The sequence below is a fragment of the Agrilus planipennis genome, unplaced genomic scaffold (genome assembly GCF_000699045.2).
Source record: "Agrilus planipennis isolate EAB-ADULT unplaced genomic scaffold, Apla_2.0 scaffold37, whole genome shotgun sequence".
In the NCBI taxonomy this organism is placed as follows: domain Eukaryota; kingdom Metazoa; phylum Arthropoda; class Insecta; order Coleoptera; family Buprestidae; genus Agrilus; species Agrilus planipennis.
In genome coordinates, this window is record NW_020438995.1 from 1,759,837 (window position 1) to 1,778,271 (window position 18,435).

General features: G+C 30.0%; 6 protein-coding genes and 1 long non-coding RNA gene across 11 annotated transcripts in view; 3 read left to right on the top strand and 4 right to left on the bottom strand.

Moving 5' to 3' along the window:
* Positions 1-168: 168 nt before the first annotated feature.
* On the bottom strand, positions 169-2,844 carry LOC108745129 (lipase member H-B). Of its 2 annotated transcripts, XM_018481215.1 has the most exons (5): positions 2,665-2,844; positions 2,237-2,578; positions 712-1,089; positions 422-597; positions 169-309 (listed from the first exon to the last, which is right to left on the bottom strand). In XM_018481215.1, the coding sequence occupies exons 1-5, from the start codon at positions 2,723-2,725 to the stop codon at positions 304-306; spliced, it is 963 nt and encodes a 320-aa protein (XP_018336717.1). In that variant the 5' UTR covers positions 2,726-2,844; the 3' UTR covers positions 169-303. The 2 variants fall into 2 exon arrangements, with proteins under 2 accessions (XP_018336717.1, XP_018336716.1); XM_018481214.1 differs by lacking the exon at positions 169-309 and having other exon boundaries at positions 356-597.
* Positions 2,845-2,986: 142 nt separating this feature from the next.
* LOC108745135 lies at positions 2,987-4,163 on the top strand. Its single transcript, XR_001939062.1, has 3 exons — positions 2,987-3,054; positions 3,305-3,466; positions 4,078-4,163. It is a non-coding gene; the product is annotated as an uncharacterized LOC108745135 (long non-coding RNA).
* On the bottom strand, positions 3,047-5,702 carry LOC108745132 (lipase member I). Its single transcript, XM_018481220.1, has 2 exons — positions 4,072-5,702; positions 3,047-3,454 (listed from the first exon to the last, which is right to left on the bottom strand). Exons 1-2 carry the CDS (start codon positions 4,415-4,417, stop codon positions 3,264-3,266), a joined length of 537 nt encoding a protein of 178 aa, XP_018336722.1. The 5' UTR covers positions 4,418-5,702; the 3' UTR covers positions 3,047-3,263.
* A 1,359-nt stretch (positions 5,703-7,061) lies between these two features.
* On the top strand, positions 7,062-8,398 carry LOC108745131 (40S ribosomal protein S3-A). The gene is made up of 4 exons (XM_018481218.1): positions 7,062-7,194; positions 7,353-7,719; positions 7,774-7,931; positions 8,189-8,398. The coding sequence occupies exons 1-4, from the start codon at positions 7,165-7,167 to the stop codon at positions 8,351-8,353; spliced, it is 720 nt and encodes a 239-aa protein (XP_018336720.1). The 5' UTR covers positions 7,062-7,164; the 3' UTR covers positions 8,354-8,398.
* Positions 8,395-9,188, bottom strand: LOC108745134 (probable 39S ribosomal protein L23, mitochondrial). The gene is made up of 3 exons (XM_018481222.2): positions 9,050-9,188; positions 8,721-8,997; positions 8,395-8,664 (listed from the first exon to the last, which is right to left on the bottom strand). Exons 1-3 carry the CDS (start codon positions 9,061-9,063, stop codon positions 8,506-8,508), a joined length of 450 nt encoding a protein of 149 aa, XP_018336724.1. The 5' UTR covers positions 9,064-9,188; the 3' UTR covers positions 8,395-8,505.
* Positions 9,189-9,449: 261 nt separating this feature from the next.
* On the top strand, positions 9,450-14,173 carry LOC108745130 (1,5-anhydro-D-fructose reductase). 2 transcript variants are annotated; one of them, XM_018481217.2, is made up of 6 exons: positions 9,450-9,731; positions 9,793-9,957; positions 10,010-10,069; positions 13,231-13,287; positions 13,445-13,843; positions 13,906-14,173. In XM_018481217.2, the coding sequence occupies exons 1-6, from the start codon at positions 9,666-9,668 to the stop codon at positions 14,095-14,097; spliced, it is 939 nt and encodes a 312-aa protein (XP_018336719.1). In that variant the 5' UTR covers positions 9,450-9,665; the 3' UTR covers positions 14,098-14,173. The 2 variants fall into 2 exon arrangements, with proteins under 2 accessions (XP_018336719.1, XP_018336718.1); XM_018481216.2 differs by lacking the exons at positions 13,231-13,287; positions 13,445-13,843; positions 13,906-14,173 and adding exons at positions 10,284-10,682; positions 10,745-11,012 and having other exon boundaries at positions 10,010-10,126.
* Positions 14,174-14,530: 357 nt separating this feature from the next.
* The window catches only part of LOC108745140 (nuclear RNA export factor 1), an 11,612-nt gene continuing 7,707 nt past the window's right edge, over positions 14,531-18,435 (bottom strand). For 2 of the 3 annotated variants that reach the window (XM_025975760.1, XM_025975758.1), the window contains exons 4-10: positions 17,652-17,793; positions 17,420-17,598; positions 17,036-17,179; positions 16,761-16,981; positions 16,463-16,631; positions 15,218-15,525; positions 14,531-14,724 (exon numbers count right to left, since the gene is read on the bottom strand). In XM_025975760.1, the coding sequence (XP_025831545.1) occupies positions 14,625-14,724; positions 15,218-15,525; positions 16,463-16,631; positions 16,761-16,981; positions 17,036-17,179; positions 17,420-17,598; positions 17,652-17,793 (1,263 nt within the window). In that variant the 3' untranslated portion in view covers positions 14,531-14,624. Of the gene's footprint in view, positions 14,725-15,217; positions 15,526-16,462; positions 16,632-16,760; positions 16,982-17,035; positions 17,180-17,419; positions 17,599-17,651; positions 17,794-17,851; positions 18,053-18,106; positions 18,299-18,435 lie in introns of those variants that run through there. The other variant, XM_025975759.1, reaches the window with a different exon arrangement.

The following is an 18,435-nucleotide window of genomic DNA, read 5'->3' on the forward strand; positions in this document are numbered from 1 at the left end:
TAACAAAACAAATAAACTATTTTATACTTAAGTAAATGTAGAAAATTAAATAGGTATTACGAAAAAGTATTTATTTGAAAAAAATATTTTGAAAATACGTATTTTGCATTTAGCTTTTAAAATACAAAATCCATATTGTATTTTACATTTGCAATAACGAATCAGAAATGTATTTGCATTCTGTATTTAAATACTTTTAAAAAACCATTTTACACATCCCTATATTCAAGGTATCTATGTCTTCAATGTTGTTGATATTCTTACATACAGCACAACTTATACTTACCTAAACACTATTTCTTACTAATGCTTTAAAATAACACAAATATACAAATTAATAATAATAACTAACGCATGTTCTTCACACATTTTTTATTACTAGATAGATGTTATCAATAAATATTATTAACTATTTCATTACCAGATAAAAACTTCCTTGTCTTTCCGGTATCAAATTTTCACCCATAATATTATCTTTGTTTCCTTTACAATGGCCTAATTTAAATTTTAACCAAGATTTACACTGTACTCCTACGAATTCCTTCGAGTTTATAGACCGAATAAAATATTCCACTGCTTTGTAATGTCCACAGAAAACTGAAACATATAAGTAATTACGTACAAAAATTTTGTTACAGTATACGTAATATACCGGGTGTCTTACGATGAAAATAAATATTCTATTTTTAATTTGAATTTTGGATAACTTACATGAATCACCGACATCTTTTTCAACGGGTATCAGGGGACAACCTTCTTGGGGTCTAATACCACCATCAGGATAAAAATCGATGGTACCTAATGGTTTCAAAGCTCCAACTATTCCCCCGTCAGTATGAATAACATCGACCACTTTAGCGTCATATTTGGTCAATTTTTCTGATTCTTTGGCTGGGGGAAATTCAAAAAGCGGCCCGGCAGGATCTAAAGCTGTTATTCTTCCAATTTGTGTGTTCAACTTTTCTTTAATTTGTTTTCCTGCAAGTCCCGCCACATGAGCACCAAGAGAAATCCCAATAAGATGGAATTGGTGCATTGGAATTCTCTTTTTCTCATTAAGGTTAAGAAGAAAGCTGCTTATTACTTTGGCTAAAAGAAAACTGGTATAAGGGTAATCAAAGTAAGCATTTAATTCGAAAAATCTGAAGAAGAGAACATTGTAACATTAAAATGTATCCTCTCAACTGCGGTCATTCCCAGTTAGGTACTGTAGGTACCACGAACAGTCAATCAACACCATTTTCTTTAAAAGTCATGACAAGCTCGCATGTATGCAGAAAATTTCAGAATTTAAGACAATTATTGTGTCGATAAAAGAAAATTTTGTGCTTAGAAGAATTGTTTAAAAAAACAAGTATTAGATTAAATAACCAAGAACAAGACTTAACACGCAAGACCAAGGCCAAGATGGAGACCATATCAACAAGATCAAGATCAAGACCGAGAATATATAAGCAAGACGAAGACCAAAACTGGGAATATTTGAGCAGCACCAAGACCGAATAAGCAATTCCAAGACCAATACCAAAACTGAGACAAGTTTCAAGTAAATCTGACCACAAATTTAATAATTTGTTCCATTTAAACATTGCAACTCCTCTTCGCCACTCCTCCCCCCAACAGAGATTGAATTTTTGTTATACCATTTTCAACAAATAAACGGCCAAACTAATGTTTTAACTGATAAATTTTTCGTTTTGCTGTTAGTTGCGTTTTGTTATTCCATATCAGTTGCGTTTTCTTGTACCACGTTTTATGTCAAGTTCCACGGGAACGGGATAAAAAAAAGTATCCTGTGTCCGTCTCCTGGTTCTAAGGTACCTCGCCACCAATTTTCAGCCAAATTGGTTCAGCCGTTCTTGAGTTATAAATAGTGTAACTAACACGACTTTCTTTTATATATATAGATTCATAAAGCACTCGGTAATGCGGTAGTATAGCAATAAGAGAGAGATAAACTCTACAAACTGTTTAAATAAAGAGAAAGATGCACTTTTATAAAGTACAGCAGTGTTTGTTACCTGCGACCAGCCGAGAAAGATAAGGGTATCTTTCTCTTCCTTGTGGTAGGTATACGGGTGAGTGGATTTATTGTTCCGGTAATAAATAATAAAATAAAAAATTTACAATTTTGACTTTATAATCCAAAACCGTTAAAATTGAACTGAAACGACTGTAGTATCTATGCCTAATGTATTATTAAATGCGTTTTTTTATATTATTTTATTTTTCTTACCAACATCTTTTGAACAAACTGACGCTACTGCATATGGCAAAACGGCAACGTTTCTCCAATCCACATGTATGATGTTATAATTTCCTTTCTTCATATATTCTCTCGTTATATTTTGATATGTGCGAACATTTTCATTTCCAACCCATCCATGCAGTAAAATCTTCACAGGTTTATCATTTTCTACCAAGTCCAAATTATCTTCATCAATTTCTCTTGGATACGGATAATTAGGAGTATGTAAGTTAAAAAAAATGTCCCTTTTGTTCACCTTAAGGTACTCTGCCGGATTGAATTTGAGACCGCCAACAAAACCAAATATGTCTTCTAAATTAAAATTATATCCTACAATAAACAGTCATATATTAGGCAGCTGTTAATAATTTTACCCCTTTTAATATTAAGAAGTAAAGACTTTAATACATACTTACCGTTACACACTTCGAAAACTATTAACAAAACAAATAATTTGGCGGGAACAACAAGACACATTGTTACTTTATTAAATTCCGCAATTCGATAAATATCTTTAATGATTCTAACTATGCATTGATTCTGTATATGGTACAATTAAAATTGAAAGTAAAGTAGTAAAAGTATCTAATTACTGATCATGTTTTATGCAGAACTTTACGGCCTTGGTAAAAGAACGGAAAGATATCTAATGGTGGTAAAAAAACAAAAAGCCTTGTAATTCTGCATTGATTTAATTGAGATTCTAACTTTGCTAAAAAAATTTACTGCACAATGCATAATCGAGATAGTTAACTAGACTTTAACGGTGAATACATACGTATTAGATATTGCATTAAATCGAACAGGTGCGTAAAACTTAAAAACTGACATGTGTTAGCTATCGAACAATAAAATTGCATAGGTACATGGAAAAAATTAAATGCTGTAATAGAATTAAATATTTAAATCAATACCCACATGTACAGTAAAAACAGTAGATATTTATGGGTATTTTTTATATATTTGGTTTTTTAAAATGTTCAGGCGATTTTTATTAATTTTTTTCTACTTTTTTCTAATGATCAATTTCAATAAAATAATTCCCACTTTTATCAGATTCAACATTAGCGCCAAATGTAGCATTCTCGTTCATGTTACAATCCCCCCGTTCGTAGGATTTCCAGGAATCACACTTAATAGCCTGATAGTTATTGGAGTTGATGGATTCGATGAAATACAAATAGCTTTTAATATGACTGCAAAACACTGGAAAAATAGGTACCAAAATACAAATAAGGACAGTAGTATGGGCGTTCTGGATGAGTTATCCGTATTTTCCCTAACCAATTTTAGTATTATTATATTTAGGAAAATTTCTTTTTTCTTGACTTTCTAATCAGTCTCAAAAGCTTTCAAATTTTTAACAATTAATATTCTTTTGCATGAAAGATGTAGATTATTTAACCTTAATCTTAACTTTCTACTTTTTCTTCTTAAAAAGGGCTCGGAAATTGTGTAGATCTAGGTGCCCAATGTCGAAGGGACTGGAAATGGATGCAAGTGAGCAAGCCAAGGTAACCTAACCCAACCCTAGCTTAACCTTTCTTAACAGTAAAAAATTTTTTGAACCCTAATTATGGATTACATCAATATTCGATTATTCTACCCATTTCACCCATTTCCAATACCCCTCGGTCTACATCTAGACAATTTCCAAATATTCATTTCAGAAAGCATGTTTTGAATAAGCAACTAAATGAATATTTATAATTTATTAATTTATTTATAATTTTTTGAAGCGTTAATGAAACTGCGTGACAAAAAAATCATATTATACAAAACAGGTACCACCCTGATACCTTTATTAATTATTCCTTACGTACCTACAGGCACAAAAGACTCCAAACTGGTAGGAGTAACAAAAGTAATAGTTGTACAACCGGGTTGTGGCCGTACACCCCCATTTACATAAAAATCTATAGTTCCCATTGGATTAATTGCTCCAAAGAACCCCCCGTCCGTATGAATAACATCCACCAACTTAGCATCGTTGTTACTAAGACGATCTGCAGGATTTTTGAGGGGATGTTCAAAATACGGACCAGCAGGATCCAAACCCGTTATACGACCTATTTTGTTTCCCGTTTGTTTTTCGACTTCTTTACCAGCAAACCCGGCCACGTGGGCACCCAGCGAGTGCCCTATTAAGTGAATATTATCTAAAGGCATCCTCTGATTCTCATTCAGATTAATTAAAAATCTTCCAATTATTTGACCTGTACAATTACTTGATTCAGACAGGCAATCAACAAAATAAACAAAAAGAGATAAAATTTGTACCAAATTATATTTTTAAAGGAATTTTTCGTTTCATTCAGTAGCAGACTAAACAGGGATAGAAAGAGCGGCCAGCCCTTCAGTTAGTATAAGAGACAAAAAGGGGACTCACCCTAATTACCACAAAACTTTGTCACTGAGGACGCGTGTTTGGCCCACTTCTAATGTGGGAATTATCAACGCGAGACTGGTTCTAATATATTAAATTTGGCAATTTATACTGTGTACTTGAATGTTCAAAGTGGGTGTTGTTAATAACTCTTAATACCTAATCTGAACATTCGCAATGCGGGGGATGAAGATGTGATAGAAAAAGATAGAAGGGTTTGAAGGAAAACTTGAATACATTCAACAGTACTAGTAAAACTCTGAAAAAGCCAGTATTATCGGCTAAAAATTACTTTATAACTGGTGTGTATGCTTCTACAAACATGTAAAGGGGATTTGATCTAAAGGTAAAAGTTGAATGATGATTTCGAGTTACAAGTTGAAATTTCGAGTTGCAAGTCGAAATTTCTAGTTGCATGTCTAAATTTCAAGTGCAAATAAAAAAATTGTATTTGCCCCCTCTATGCCTTTATAGATTTACAAGTGATTTCTTTGATTAATTTTAGATATTTAGGATTATAGGGTGGTTTGCCTTAAAATTAGCAGGGCTACGTTTGTTTGTAATCTAAAGGGAGCAGTATAATCTTTATATCTTAATATAGTTCGTTTTATTATTACAATTTATTTCGGAAATTCCTGACTTTTGATTATTTTCTAATCTTCAGTGTTCCCTGAAAGGTTTTTGGTGTTATTATTTGTTTTGGAAATTCTAACAAAATTAAATTCTTTAAAAATTTTATATGTTCTTGATGCGTTGGGATGGAATAGTATAAGAGGCCTAAGCAGTTTGTGAATATGCAAAATATTAACATAAGTAATTTAAGTAAAACGTTGCATGAAAATTAAACTGTAGAATGATACCTAACCAATTGTCTCTTAGTACTTATGCCAAAGTGAAATGAAGTGATTTATTAATAAAAATATTGCTTTCATAAAATTAGTTCTTCAAAAGGTTACATATGTAGGTACAGATTTTGTTTATTTTTTATGAATAAGAAAATTAAGTTAAAGCAGTCTTCTATTACAAATACTACTGCGAACAGAAAGGGTGCACATGAAGTAATACTAGAGTCATTCCATATTATCATTTCCTTTTTTAAAATTGCCTCATTTTGTGGAATGTCCCATTTTCATACACACTATTCCTTACTCTTACATATACAAATGAATAGTAACTAATGCAAATTCCTAATAAATTCAGCCACCCAACAACTTATTTGCACTCTTGCTAATCTTTAATCTAATCTAATCGCGATTTTGAGATAAGCCTGATAAATAGAACTAAGCGATTCTGAATTCCCTAAAATTTTTTTAAATAAATTTCTGACCTGGATACGAGTCCTTGGTTAGAAAATCTCAACACTGCCAATGTTACCATTCGACTCTGATACCCTGAATAAATTCTAATGACTCCTATGATGCTTTTTGNAATCAACATGAACGATGCTATAATTTTGTTTAGCCAAGTATTCTTTTGTTATAGATTTATACCAATCTTTTTTTGAATTCTCGCCCCATCCATGGATTATCATTTTTATTTCTAAATCTGGATTTATATTATTCACATTAGATTTCTCTATGTAATCACCATCAATTTCTTGAGTATACAAATAAAATTTTACGTCGTTTTCATTGACAATTATTCGACCTAACAGGTAAAGCAAATCTAAGTTTGATGACTGAATTCCATTAAATATTTTTAATGTATCTCCCAAAGGAAGCATAGAAAAACTACTTCCATTATCACCTAAAATAAAATGGTAAATGTATATAACAATACACTTATTGTACTTAAATTAAATTAAACAAACCTTGTGAATAAGTTGCAAGTAAGGAAATTGCCAAAAGATTTCTTAAGAAAATCATATTCTCCAGAAATTGATAAATGTTCTGTAAATTTTTGTTTTTCTTTAGACCTTCAATCAATTTATAGTAAATAAATCCAGAATGTAATTTCCTTTAATTTAATTATATTTACAAGCGAATTGCCAGTTAGTGCACGCAATAATATATGATGTATCATTACGCAGCATTTTTAGATGATTCTAATTCTCTAATTATTATAATTTATTCAAATTTAAGTAACTATTGCTGTTTACAATACAATTACTACATTTTGTTATTATTTCTACTAATGTAACAAGTGCCTACGGGAACTGGTATAAATTATTAAAACCTTGAAAGCAATAAATACTTTTATCTGAATCAAAACTATCAAAGAATCTGTTTATTTATTTTTTATATACATTAATTTCCTTTTTAAACATTTGACTATAATTCATACTGATTATTGATGATATTTTATTGTTTTTAATTACTATCTACCTATCAACTTTAGTAACTTTAATTCAAATTTAAAAAGCTTGTGTGAACAGTAGGAATTTTTATTCTTACTACATTTAGTTACTTTTGGACTGCTTTTTCAGTTGCTGGCAATGTAAAGACCAATAGAAACAACTCCAGCTCCGCCAACTCATAGATGACGACCTTTCTAACCAAGTTTCGTAAAACATTATAGTAAATAGTTCAAAATGACCACTTCAATTTCGAAAAAACGTAAGGTAAATGTAATTTAATTGCAAAAACCCTTCGTTTTTTTATAAGTTAACTTGTAACCTTAACAGTGGTTTCATTAAATAATTAAATTTGTATATGATGACAAAAATATTCACGGATTATAGAAATGTAACATGTATTGCCATTAATTAAATGCTTTTAGTTTGTCGGAGATGGTGTTTTCAAGGCAGAATTAAACGAATTCTTGACTCGTGAATTAGCTGAAGATGGATATTCTGGAGTGGAAGTGCGAGTCACCCCCACGAAAACAGAAATTATCATTATGGCTACCAGAACGCAAAACGTTTTAGGAGAGAAAGGCAGGCGTATCAGAGAACTAACATCAGTTGTACAAAAAAGATTTAATTTCCCTGAACAATCAGTAGATTTGTATGCCGAAAAAGTAGCTACTCGAGGTTTGTGTGCTATTGCCCAAGCTGAATCTCTGAGGTACAAGTTGATTGGAGGCTTGGCTGTTCGAAGAGCTTGTTATGGTGTTCTGAGATTTATAATGGAAGCCGGAGCAAAAGGTAAACATAGGAATAGTTTTATTAACTTTAAATATAAGAGATTACTTTTTCTAGGTTGTGAAGTTGTTGTTTCTGGTAAATTGAGGGGTCAGAGGGCCAAGTCAATGAAATTTGTTGATGGATTAATGATTCATTCAGGTGACCCCTGCAATGATTATGTTGATACAGCTACCAGGCATGTATTATTGAGACAGGGAGTGTTAGGAATCAAGGTGAGTTTAAAAATATAGGTTGATAGGCCTCCATAAGCATTATAAACTAATGAATTATTAAGGGTGAAAGTTTTATGTATCTGTTATTTGATCCACTATTAAATTAACCATTAACAAAAGTTAATGCAGTCATAAGTGCAGAATCTTTTAATTTATTATATTTGAAAGTGTCTTGCAGAATGTGATAAAATATGGAGCTGCAATTTACTTTTAAATGGAACACATTTTAAATTTATTGTTTATTTCAATTATTTTAGGTTAAAATTATGTTACCTTGGGACCCAACTGGTAAAATGGGCCCCAAGAGGCCTTTGCCAGACAATGTGTCTGTAGTAGAACCCAAGGAGGAGATATTGCCACAGCACCCTTCGAGTGACATTAAAGCTATTAAACCTGATGCACCATCAGTTGCTGTGGTATAAATAACTAATTTGTAAGGTTATTTTCAATTAAACATTGAAAGTCCATTATTTGTTTTTATTTATGTGAAGAATAGAAATGTCTCCCCACTTTGATAATTGCTTTTTCTTAATTATTAAAAAAAATATCTACATATCTCAATGAAACATTAAATTCAAATTGAAAACCAGCCAGGGATATTATGTCTATCTTTATTCTTTTCTAGGAATTTCTTGTGACCCTTTTTCACTTCATCCAATGTTTTTTCATCGGCTTCTTTTGTCTCTTTTTCTTTTGGAAATAAATCGGGGAACTCAAATTTTTCTTCTTTTGGCTAAGACAATTGTACATAAATAAATATAGCATTATTACTAATTGTAAGTTATATACCAATGCTACGTATGCGTATTTAATATCATCATCCTTCACTACATAGCCTTTGTCAACTTGTCGCGTTTTTCCCAAAGCAATACGTGTACGAACATCTACAACTGTAACATTGTAAATCTTTTCCAAGTAGTTTCTAATGTCATGTTTGGTCATTTCCATGGAACACTGAAACTGAACAACATTCTGGGGTTGTTTCTGTTCCGTCCTAACAAGTTTCAACCAAAAATTAGGTAAAAAAACTCGTAACTGCGGCCCCCCTTTTTGGTAAATTGGATACCTAGATTACAAATTTAAAAGAGTTGAAATTTATAAAGTACCGAAATCTTTACCATCTTGTAGACATATTTAAAAATAGAGGTAATTATTCTTTATCTGTTACGAACTCTATTTTTCTTATTAATTTGAAGTTGTAATTTTATGATTATTTTAAGGTTATTCTTTAAGGTTATTGGATTTTTAGGACTATCTATGATTAGGACAAATAATCTATGGGACATGATGGGAACAAAATATTTTAGGTATGTTCATATCATATACCTGTTCATGTCAGAACCCTACTGGTTTGAAATCATTTTGAAATTATCCATTAAAACAGTCAATTAAAATCAATTTTTACTAATAATAAGCATAGGTAAATGGGAAAAACTTTTGAAAGATTATAAAACGCTTAAAGCTGAAAACATGTACTTTTAAGTTACTGTCACCACCACTGCATGACATTTCGTTACATAATATGACCTATAGATATAATTGACGTATATCTAATAACTTCCTTGTTTTTGTTTTCTTGTTTACTATTGTTGCTGTTGGTTTACATTTTTATTAATTTAAGAGATATTTGAAAATATTCATTCTACCGTAATCTCATTTAGTTTCAACGTCACAATATAACTGTTTACGTTCTTGCTTTAATATTGTTCATCAAGTATTTTAAATCATCAGAAAATGTCTAAAACTTTGAAATTGAATAATGGGCGCGATATGCCGGTTATTGGACTGGGAACTTATAAGGTATTTGCAATTTATTTTTTACTGTATTACTATCTATACCTTACCTAGTTGTGTTTTAAAGGGAGGAAAGGAAACAGCACAGGCTGTAAAGGATGCTATTGATGCCGGTTATCGACACTTCGATTGTGCTTGGTTTTATGGCAATGAAGCAGATGTCGGTGAAGGAATACGTGAAAAAATTAAGGAAGGAGTTATTAAACGTGAAGATGTATTTATAACAAGTAAAGTAAGTTGTAAAGAGTGATAAATTCAGTATAAAATTTTTAAAATATTGATAGCTTTGGTGCAATTTTATGGCAAAAGATAAGGTTGTACCTATGTGCAAGAAGAGCTTAAAGGAATTCCAATTGGATTACTTGGACCTGTTTTTAATTCATTGGCCCTTTGCCTTTAAAGTATGTTGTCTAATTATTATATTCTATATGTATTATTAGTTCAGATAATGTATTATTGGAAACATTTTCATTCAATATTACTATGCTCTGTTAGGTTTTTGATTATAGCAATATTGCTCAAACTGTATGTTTAAATATCAAAAAGGTTGTGTTATAGGAAGATGCAAGTTACTGGCCTGTTGGACAATGTCCTGAGGCATTTAGTGACGTTGACTTTACAGAAACATGGGAAGGAATGGAAGAATGCGTTAGACAAGGCCTAACAAAAAGTATTGGTATTTCAAACTTTAATAGCCAACAGATAAGTAGGCTTTTAGAAAGTGCTAAAATCAAACCAGTTTGTAATCAAGTAGAATGTAATCCAAATGTTAATCAGAAAAAATTAATCAAGTTTTGTGCTGAAAAGAATATTGTCATAGTTGGTTACTGTCCTCTTGGAAGAGTGGAAAATGCAGGAATTCCTGGTTACCCATATCCTACCATACTTGATAAACATGTGCTTGCAATTGGACAAAAGTATAACAAGACACCAGCACAAGTTGTCTTAAATTATTTGGTAAGATGTAGTTTTATGTGAATCTTCATTATATTTGTTATTTTCCCATTGTTATTATTTAGGTTTCCTTGGGCATTGCTGTCATCCCAAAATCAATTACTAAATCAAGAATAATTGAAAACATCAATATTTTTGATTTCAAATTAGATGAGGAAGATGTGGCTTATTTAGATTCCTTAAACAAAAATGATCGAATCTGCCACTTTCCAGAGTTCCAGGATCACAAGAATTATCCTTTCAACATTGAATTTTAAGCACTTGACTTGTATATGCATACCTATTATTTAGTTTTAAATAGTTTTGTTAAATAAATAAATTTTATTTTGGGGACATTAGTTTTTCTATTGAAACTGTATTTATACAATTTTATTTACTGGTCATGTAAATACCAAGGTGATGAATGAGCTAATACATGAGATAAAAATTAATATTACATAACAAAAATATGTATTAAAAAAATCAAATTGGTGATTTGAGAACTTTTAATGATGGTAGTGTATTGTTTGCAACGTTCTGAAAAATATAAATGTAAATGCGCGTTTATGGAATTACAACGTACATCTTTTCATAATTAAATTTTTGTTCCTGTAATTTGGTATATAGTGATGCTAGTGATGCTTGGACTTCTGAGTTAATACTTTCTTTATGTATGTATAAAATCTGAATCGCTACAAATAATACAAAATCTTACAATTATTTCACAGTTTATTGAATCAAATAAGCACAATTTTAAACTTATCATACACGATTTCCATCTATATACAGTATTATTTCGGCAAAATTATCTCTGAAATGCTTCTTCAGGAATATTATCCACTTTGTACAAATCCACGAACAATGATAACGCTTTTGGGAGATTATAGTGACACTCTTCAAGACATCTATAAAAACAACTTATTATCGTTACAATAGGTGATATCTAAATATGTATGTATTTTATTTAAACATAAATTTGCATATTATAATGTAAGTGGTAAAAAAAATAACGGAAAATGCATGTTGATTATTCCACTAATCGTAAATGTGTTAATTAACGGTATTTGATGACCATAAAAACCTAATTTTGATAGAGAATATATTGCTTAAACAAATTCATCAAGAATTACAATCAATTTATTAAAATAATCGCACTGAAAATTAAAATATTCCTAATGTGTTTCTCTGTATTTATTACCAAAATATTCACACAGTGTGTGACACAAACTTTATTTATAAAAAGGTGGATCAAAATTTTAAAGTTAATAATGTTGATATAAATAATAAAAAGGGAAAGTTCGACTTTTTTCAACTTGTTGTTATAATGTTTCCATTCATAAGTAAAGTACTATTGTTATACCAACCAAATTAAAAGAAAAGATAAAAGAAGTATCTTACTTTTTCGACCATTCCATATTCATTGTAGTGAAGGTTTTGACTGCCTCAATCATTTCCTTTTTTTCTGCCTCGGTAAATGAAGATGTAAAAATGTTATCTTTTGCCACCTTAACTACTTTAAACGCTCGCTGTTGCTGAATTGTAGTTGCATTACTGACATGCAACTGTTCGTTAATAATTCTGTATTCATTGTTATCATTTGCCCCAAGAATAAATGTACGTGTAAAACCCAAAATTCTCTCTGGTGCTGAAAGATTGTCAGAGCATTCACGAAATACGCCGTTCACCACCAATAAAATAAGTTCATCCTAATAAAATTTAAATAACTTAAACACATATTATCTTACAAGTTAACAACATTTACAAGGGAATACCCTAATATTGTGTTCAACATATTCGTATAATGAGATCCAAACTATATTTTGCATTGTGTTGCTGTTTTGCAGTTCTTTGAATTACGAGAAATGTTTTTAAAAATGTGCTGTTTTATTTTAATTACTGAACAGTAACACCAACAGCCTCTTGTTCGCATTTACTACAGGTCTGCGCTGGCTTAATCTGGCACTGCGCCAATAATGTGCAACATCTAACCCAACTTGATTAGTCAATATTTTATGTACTAATTTTAAAAGGATTGATCAATAAACATTAAAATGAATTAACGTCTTTTAAAAGTGCATAACTATTATATTAATTAATAGAAATCATTAACACATAGCACCTATTAAAGAGGTTGAAGAGCTACACTGTCAAAGAAATTTGATTTAGTGAAGATGGTAAACATTAACAATGAAATAATGATTTTTAATTTAAACATTTTTTTTATTTCATTGCTAATTTTTAATAGCTTTAATAAATATTTTCTTCCATATAGGCACATAGCAAGCGGTAAGATGTTACACATCAGAAATTCTTTGAACTTGACCATTTAAAAAACTAGTTAAGAAAAATTTAAAAAATGAAATAAAATTGGCCTACTGTGCACTTCATGAGGTCAACAGTAAATGTATAGGGATCATGCTCAGTTGGTGGAAGATTCTGAATTATTTTAATGATTTTCTCATTGCCCATTACAAGATTTTCATCGCTTTTCGCTAAATCTGATAGAGTACGAATATTTCTTGACACGAGTTTGTATGGTGTTAAACTACAAAAAGAAAACAATGATAAAAAGGAATTCCAATTGGATTACTTGGACCTGTTTTTAATTCATTGGCCCTTTGCCTTTAAAGTATGTTGTCTAATTATTATATTCTATATGTATTATTAGTTCAGATAATGTATTATTGGAAACATTTTCATTCAATATTACTATGCTCTGTTAGGTTTTTGATTATAGCAATATTGCTCAAACTGTATGTTTAAATATCAAAAAGGTTGTGTTATAGGAAGATGCAAGTTACTGGCCTGTTGGACAATGTCCTGAGGCATTTAGTGACGTTGACTTTACAGAAACATGGGAAGGAATGGAAGAATGCGTTAGACAAGGCCTAACAAAAAGTATTGGTATTTCAAACTTTAATAGCCAACAGATAAGTAGGCTTTTAGAAAGTGCTAAAATCAAACCAGTTTGTAATCAAGTAGAATGTAATCCAAATGTTAATCAGAAAAAATTAATCAAGTTTTGTGCTGAAAAGAATATTGTCATAGTTGGTTACTGTCCTCTTGGAAGAGTGGAAAATGCAGGAATTCCTGGTTACCCATATCCTACCATACTTGATAAACATGTGCTTGCAATTGGACAAAAGTATAACAAGACACCAGCACAAGTTGTCTTAAATTATTTGGTAAGATGTAGTTTTATGTGAATCTTCATTATATTTGTTATTTTCCCATTGTTATTATTTAGGTTTCCTTGGGCATTGCTGTCATCCCAAAATCAATTACTAAATCAAGAATAATTGAAAACATCAATATTTTTGATTTCAAATTAGATGAGGAAGATGTGGCTTATTTAGATTCCTTAAACAAAAATGATCGAATCTGCCACTTTCCAGAGTTCCAGGATCACAAGAATTATCCTTTCAACATTGAATTTTAAGCACTTGACTTGTATATGCATACCTATTATTTAGTTTTAAATAGTTTTGTTAAATAAATAAATTTTATTTTGGGGACATTAGTTTTTCTATTGAAACTGTATTTATACAATTTTATTTACTGGTCATGTAAATACCAAGGTGATGAATGAGCTAATACATGAGATAAAAATTAATATTACATAACAAAAATATGTATTAAAAAAATCAAATTGGTGATTTGAGAACTTTTAATGATGGTAGTGTATTGTTTGCAACGTTCTGAAAAATATAAATGTAAATGCGCGTTTATGGAATTACAACGTACATCTTTTCATAATTAAATTTTTGTTCCTGTAATTTGGTATATAGTGATGCTAGTGATGCTTGGACTTCTGAGTTAATACTTTCTTTATGTATGTATAAAATCTGAATCGCTACAAATAATACAAAATCTTACAATTATTTCACAGTTTATTGAATCAAATAAGCACAATTTTAAACTTATCATACACGATTTCCATCTATATACAGTATTATTTCGGCAAAATTATCTCTGAAATGCTTCTTCAGGAATATTATCCACTTTGTACAAATCCACGAACAATGATAACGCTTTTGGGAGATTATAGTGACACTCTTCAAGACATCTATAAAAACAACTTATTATCGTTACAATAGGTGATATCTAAATATGTATGTATTTTATTTAAACATAAATTTGCATATTATAATGTAAGTGGTAAAAAAAATAACGGAAAATGCATGTTGATTATTCCACTAATCGTAAATGTGTTAATTAACGGTATTTGATGACCATAAAAACCTAATTTTGATAGAGAATATATTGCTTAAACAAATTCATCAAGAATTACAATCAATTTATTAAAATAATCGCACTGAAAATTAAAATATTCCTAATGTGTTTCTCTGTATTTATTACCAAAATATTCACACAGTGTGTGACACAAACTTTATTTATAAAAAGGTGGATCAAAATTTTAAAGTTAATAATGTTGATATAAATAATAAAAAGGGAAAGTTCGACTTTTTTCAACTTGTTGTTATAATGTTTCCATTCATAAGTAAAGTACTATTGTTATACCAACCAAATTAAAAGAAAAGATAAAAGAAGTATCTTACTTTTTCGACCATTCCATATTCATTGTAGTGAAGGTTTTGACTGCCTCAATCATTTCCTTTTTTTCTGCCTCGGTAAATGAAGATGTAAAAATGTTATCTTTTGCCACCTTAACTACTTTAAACGCTCGCTGTTGCTGAATTGTAGTTGCATTACTGACATGCAACTGTTCGTTAATAATTCTGTATTCATTGTTATCATTTGCACCAAGAATAAATGTACGTGTAAAACCCAAAATTCTCTCTGGTGCTGAAAGATTGTCAGAGCATTCACGAAATACGCCGTTCACCACCAATAAAATAAGTTCATCCTAATAAAATTTAAATAACTTAAACACATATTATCTTACAAGTTAACAACATTTACAAGGGAATACCCTAATATTGTGTTCAACATATTCGTATAATGAGATCCAAACTATATTTTGCATTGTGTTGCTGTTTTGCAGTTCTTTGAATTACGAGAAATGTTTTTAAAAATGTGCTGTTTTATTTTAATTACTGAACAGTAACACCAACAGCCTCTTGTTTGCATTTACTACAGGTCTGCGCTGGCTTAATCTGGCACTGCGCCAATAATGTGCAACATCTAACCCAACTTGATTAGTCAATATTTTATGTACTAATTTTAAAAGGATTGATCAATAAACATTAAAATGAATTAACGTCTTTTAAAAGTGCATAACTATTATATTAATTAATAGAAATCATTAACACATAGCACCTATTAAAGAGGTTGAAGAGCTACACTGTCAAAGAAATTTGATTTAGTGAAGATGGTAAACATTAACAATGAAATAATGATTTTTAATTTATCTTCTTTTAATAACGATCTTAGGTAATATTATCTTAAAGGAATATATAGATGGTGTACATTTAAGTGCCTACATACTAATACATACTCGTTGTCGTATGTATATGTGCTAGGTACTTGATGATCTAAACTGTTTAGGAATCAATAAANTTAATAGAAATCATTAACACATAGCACCTATTAAAGAGGTTGAAGAGCTACACTGTCAAAGAAATTTGATTTAGTGAAGATGGTAAACATTAACAATGAAATAATGATTTTTAATTTAAACATATATTTTATTTCATTGCTAATTTTTAATAGCTTTAATAAATATTTTCTTCCATATAGGCACATAGCAAGCGGTAAGATGTTACACATCAGAAATTCTTTGAACTTGACCATTTAAAAAACTAGTTAAGAAAAATTTAAAAAATGAAATAAAATTGGCCTACTGTGCACTTCATGAGGTCAACAGTAAATGTATAGGGATCATGCTCAGTTGGTGGAAGATTCTGAATTATTTTAATGATTTTCTCATTGCCCATTACAAGATTTTCATCGCTTTTCGCTAAATCTGATAGAGTACGAATATTTCTTGACACGAGTTTGTATGGTGTTAAACTACAAAAAGAAAACAATGATAAAAAAGGAGCACCTTAAACTTACACTTAAAACAGATTATGTAAAATAAAAGTATTTTTCTATTTTAAGAAAATGTTCAATTTTATAGTAAATTTGAATGAACTTTACCTAGCAGTTGCAGATGTACTTTGACCTATAAGATATCTACTTGTAATAGAAAATGTCGCGTTTTGTTCGTAAATTCCTAATAGCTTATTGCGTTCATTTTTATTATCGTAAATTGTAAAATAATGTTCCATGAAATTATCAATCATTTCCTGGCATTTTGGATTGCATAGATAATTACGGCGGAAGGCAGGAAAACCACTCTGTCGAAGTATTATTCCATCCTAAAAACAGTTCTTATCATCAAAATGACGAGGTAAATATTATACAAAATTTACGAGTTTTTCTATCTGAGGGCATACTTCTTTAACTGCCTGAACATATGTGTACTCGTCATACTCATCACATAATGGATTGCCATCAAGCCAAAGATCATGAATTGATAAAGAACTCAATATGGTTAGCTTCTTAATTGATTCAATCTTTAAATGAAAAATATTATGAAGTTAAGAGTTCTGTATTAAAAGTTATCACTGTCTACTGTATTCAGTTAGTCATTATGAAAGACATATCCTTTGCCAAAAACTAAACAAAAAGGTATTGCAACTGGTAATTGCTGTAATAGCATATTAAAAACCTCTCATGTTAATATTAATATTTAAACAATAACAAAATTAACTTTGGATTTTTAAATGATTATAAATATTTCAAAATGCTCTTACTGAATTGTTCCTCAAATCTAGGGAAGTCAAATTCTTTACTCCCCAAAGAGATTCAACAGGGTTGAGAATACTTATGTCGTTATTGCTCAATTTAAGATGTTGGACAATTAAATTTTTACTTAAATGTAAAACAAAATATAATATTTTTGGTTGAGAGAGTACACAAAACTCTTCTAAATCTGTAAAAATACAAACAATTCAGTTTTTTTCTTAATTATCAAACAGAGCTTACCTGGGTCTTTGTAGAAAGCATCTAGATTTAGTGTTTTTGTAGTGGAATTATATCTTTTATTAAGAACTTCAAGCACATTATCTTGTACATTAATTTGCAAATCATTAGTTGTTGAATATGCCAATACTATTGATAATTTAAACTATTAAATAAATGTAAAACTGTTATTATTGAATAGCATATTCTTTATGAATACATACAGGTAAATTGTTATTCAAAGGGTTAGCAATAAATAAATTGTTCTGACACAATTTTTCAATTGCTGCTTTGCAATTCCTTGCAAGAAATGAAGCATTGGAATCTTCTTTTCTAAAATGCACTGGGATCAAATCATTAGGATGTATAGCATCCAAAACTGCTTTTAGTAATACATCCCTATGAATACCTTCACAATTATGAATCTAAAATGATAATAATTCAAACATACAATTATTAATAAATATGGAAAATCTTACAGTAATTTTATGCCAATATTGTGGATTGATGAAGAGTTTACTATTTCTTACTAAAAGAGAAGCACATGCTCTGGCATCATTTATTAAAACGGCACTGCTAGACATCTGTAAATCCATTCTTTTAATGCTTAAACCTGTTTATGATTAAATCTCTATTAGGCAACACTTTACTAAAAATCGTCATTTTCTGCATGTATATGGTTATTGTTATCACTATAAATCAATGAATAATAACTTGCAAGTAAAATTAATATAAAATGAACTGGGTAGTTACTAAATGAAAAAATAAAATAAAAAGGAAAACAGCTAAAAAATAAATGTAACAATCA

Bases quoted from the DNA above. Each gene is read 5' to 3' on its own strand.
- LOC108745129 (XM_018481214.1), bottom strand. From the start codon at position 2,725: ATGTGTCTTGTTGTTCCCGCCAAATTATTTGTTTTGTTAATAGTTTTC. The intron at 1,090-2,236 runs GTAAGAAAAATA...GTTTTCTTTTAG, and splicing joins AGTTTGTTCAAAAGATGTTG to CCAAAGTAATAAGCAGCTTT. The intron at 598-711 runs GTAAGTTATCCA...TATATGTTTCAG, and splicing joins AAAAGATGTCGGTGATTCAT to TTTTCTGTGGACATTACAAA.
- LOC108745132 (XM_018481220.1), bottom strand. From the start codon at position 4,417: ATGCCTTTAGATAATATTCACTTAATAGGGCACTCGCTGGGTGCCCAC. The intron at 3,455-4,071 runs GTACGTAAGGAA...CTATTTTTCCAG, and splicing joins GGAGTCTTTTGTGCCTGTAG to TGTTTTGCAGTCATATTAAA.
- LOC108745131 (XM_018481218.1), top strand. From the start codon at position 7,165: ATGACCACTTCAATTTCGAAAAAACGTAAG. The intron at 7,720-7,773 runs GTAAACATAGGA...TACTTTTTCTAG, and splicing joins AATGGAAGCCGGAGCAAAAG to GTTGTGAAGTTGTTGTTTCT. The intron at 7,932-8,188 runs GTGAGTTTAAAA...CAATTATTTTAG, and splicing joins AGGGAGTGTTAGGAATCAAG to GTTAAAATTATGTTACCTTG.
- LOC108745134 (XM_018481222.2), bottom strand. The intron at 8,665-8,720 runs GTATATAACTTA...CAATTGTCTTAG, and splicing joins AATACGCATACGTAGCATTG to CCAAAAGAAGAAAAATTTGA.
- LOC108745130 (XM_018481217.2), top strand. From the start codon at position 9,666: ATGTCTAAAACTTTGAAATTGAATAATGGGCGCGATATGCCGGTTATT. The intron at 9,732-9,792 runs GTATTTGCAATT...TGTGTTTTAAAG, and splicing joins TTGGACTGGGAACTTATAAG to GGAGGAAAGGAAACAGCACA. The intron at 13,844-13,905 runs GTAAGATGTAGT...GTTATTATTTAG, and splicing joins AAGTTGTCTTAAATTATTTG to GTTTCCTTGGGCATTGCTGT.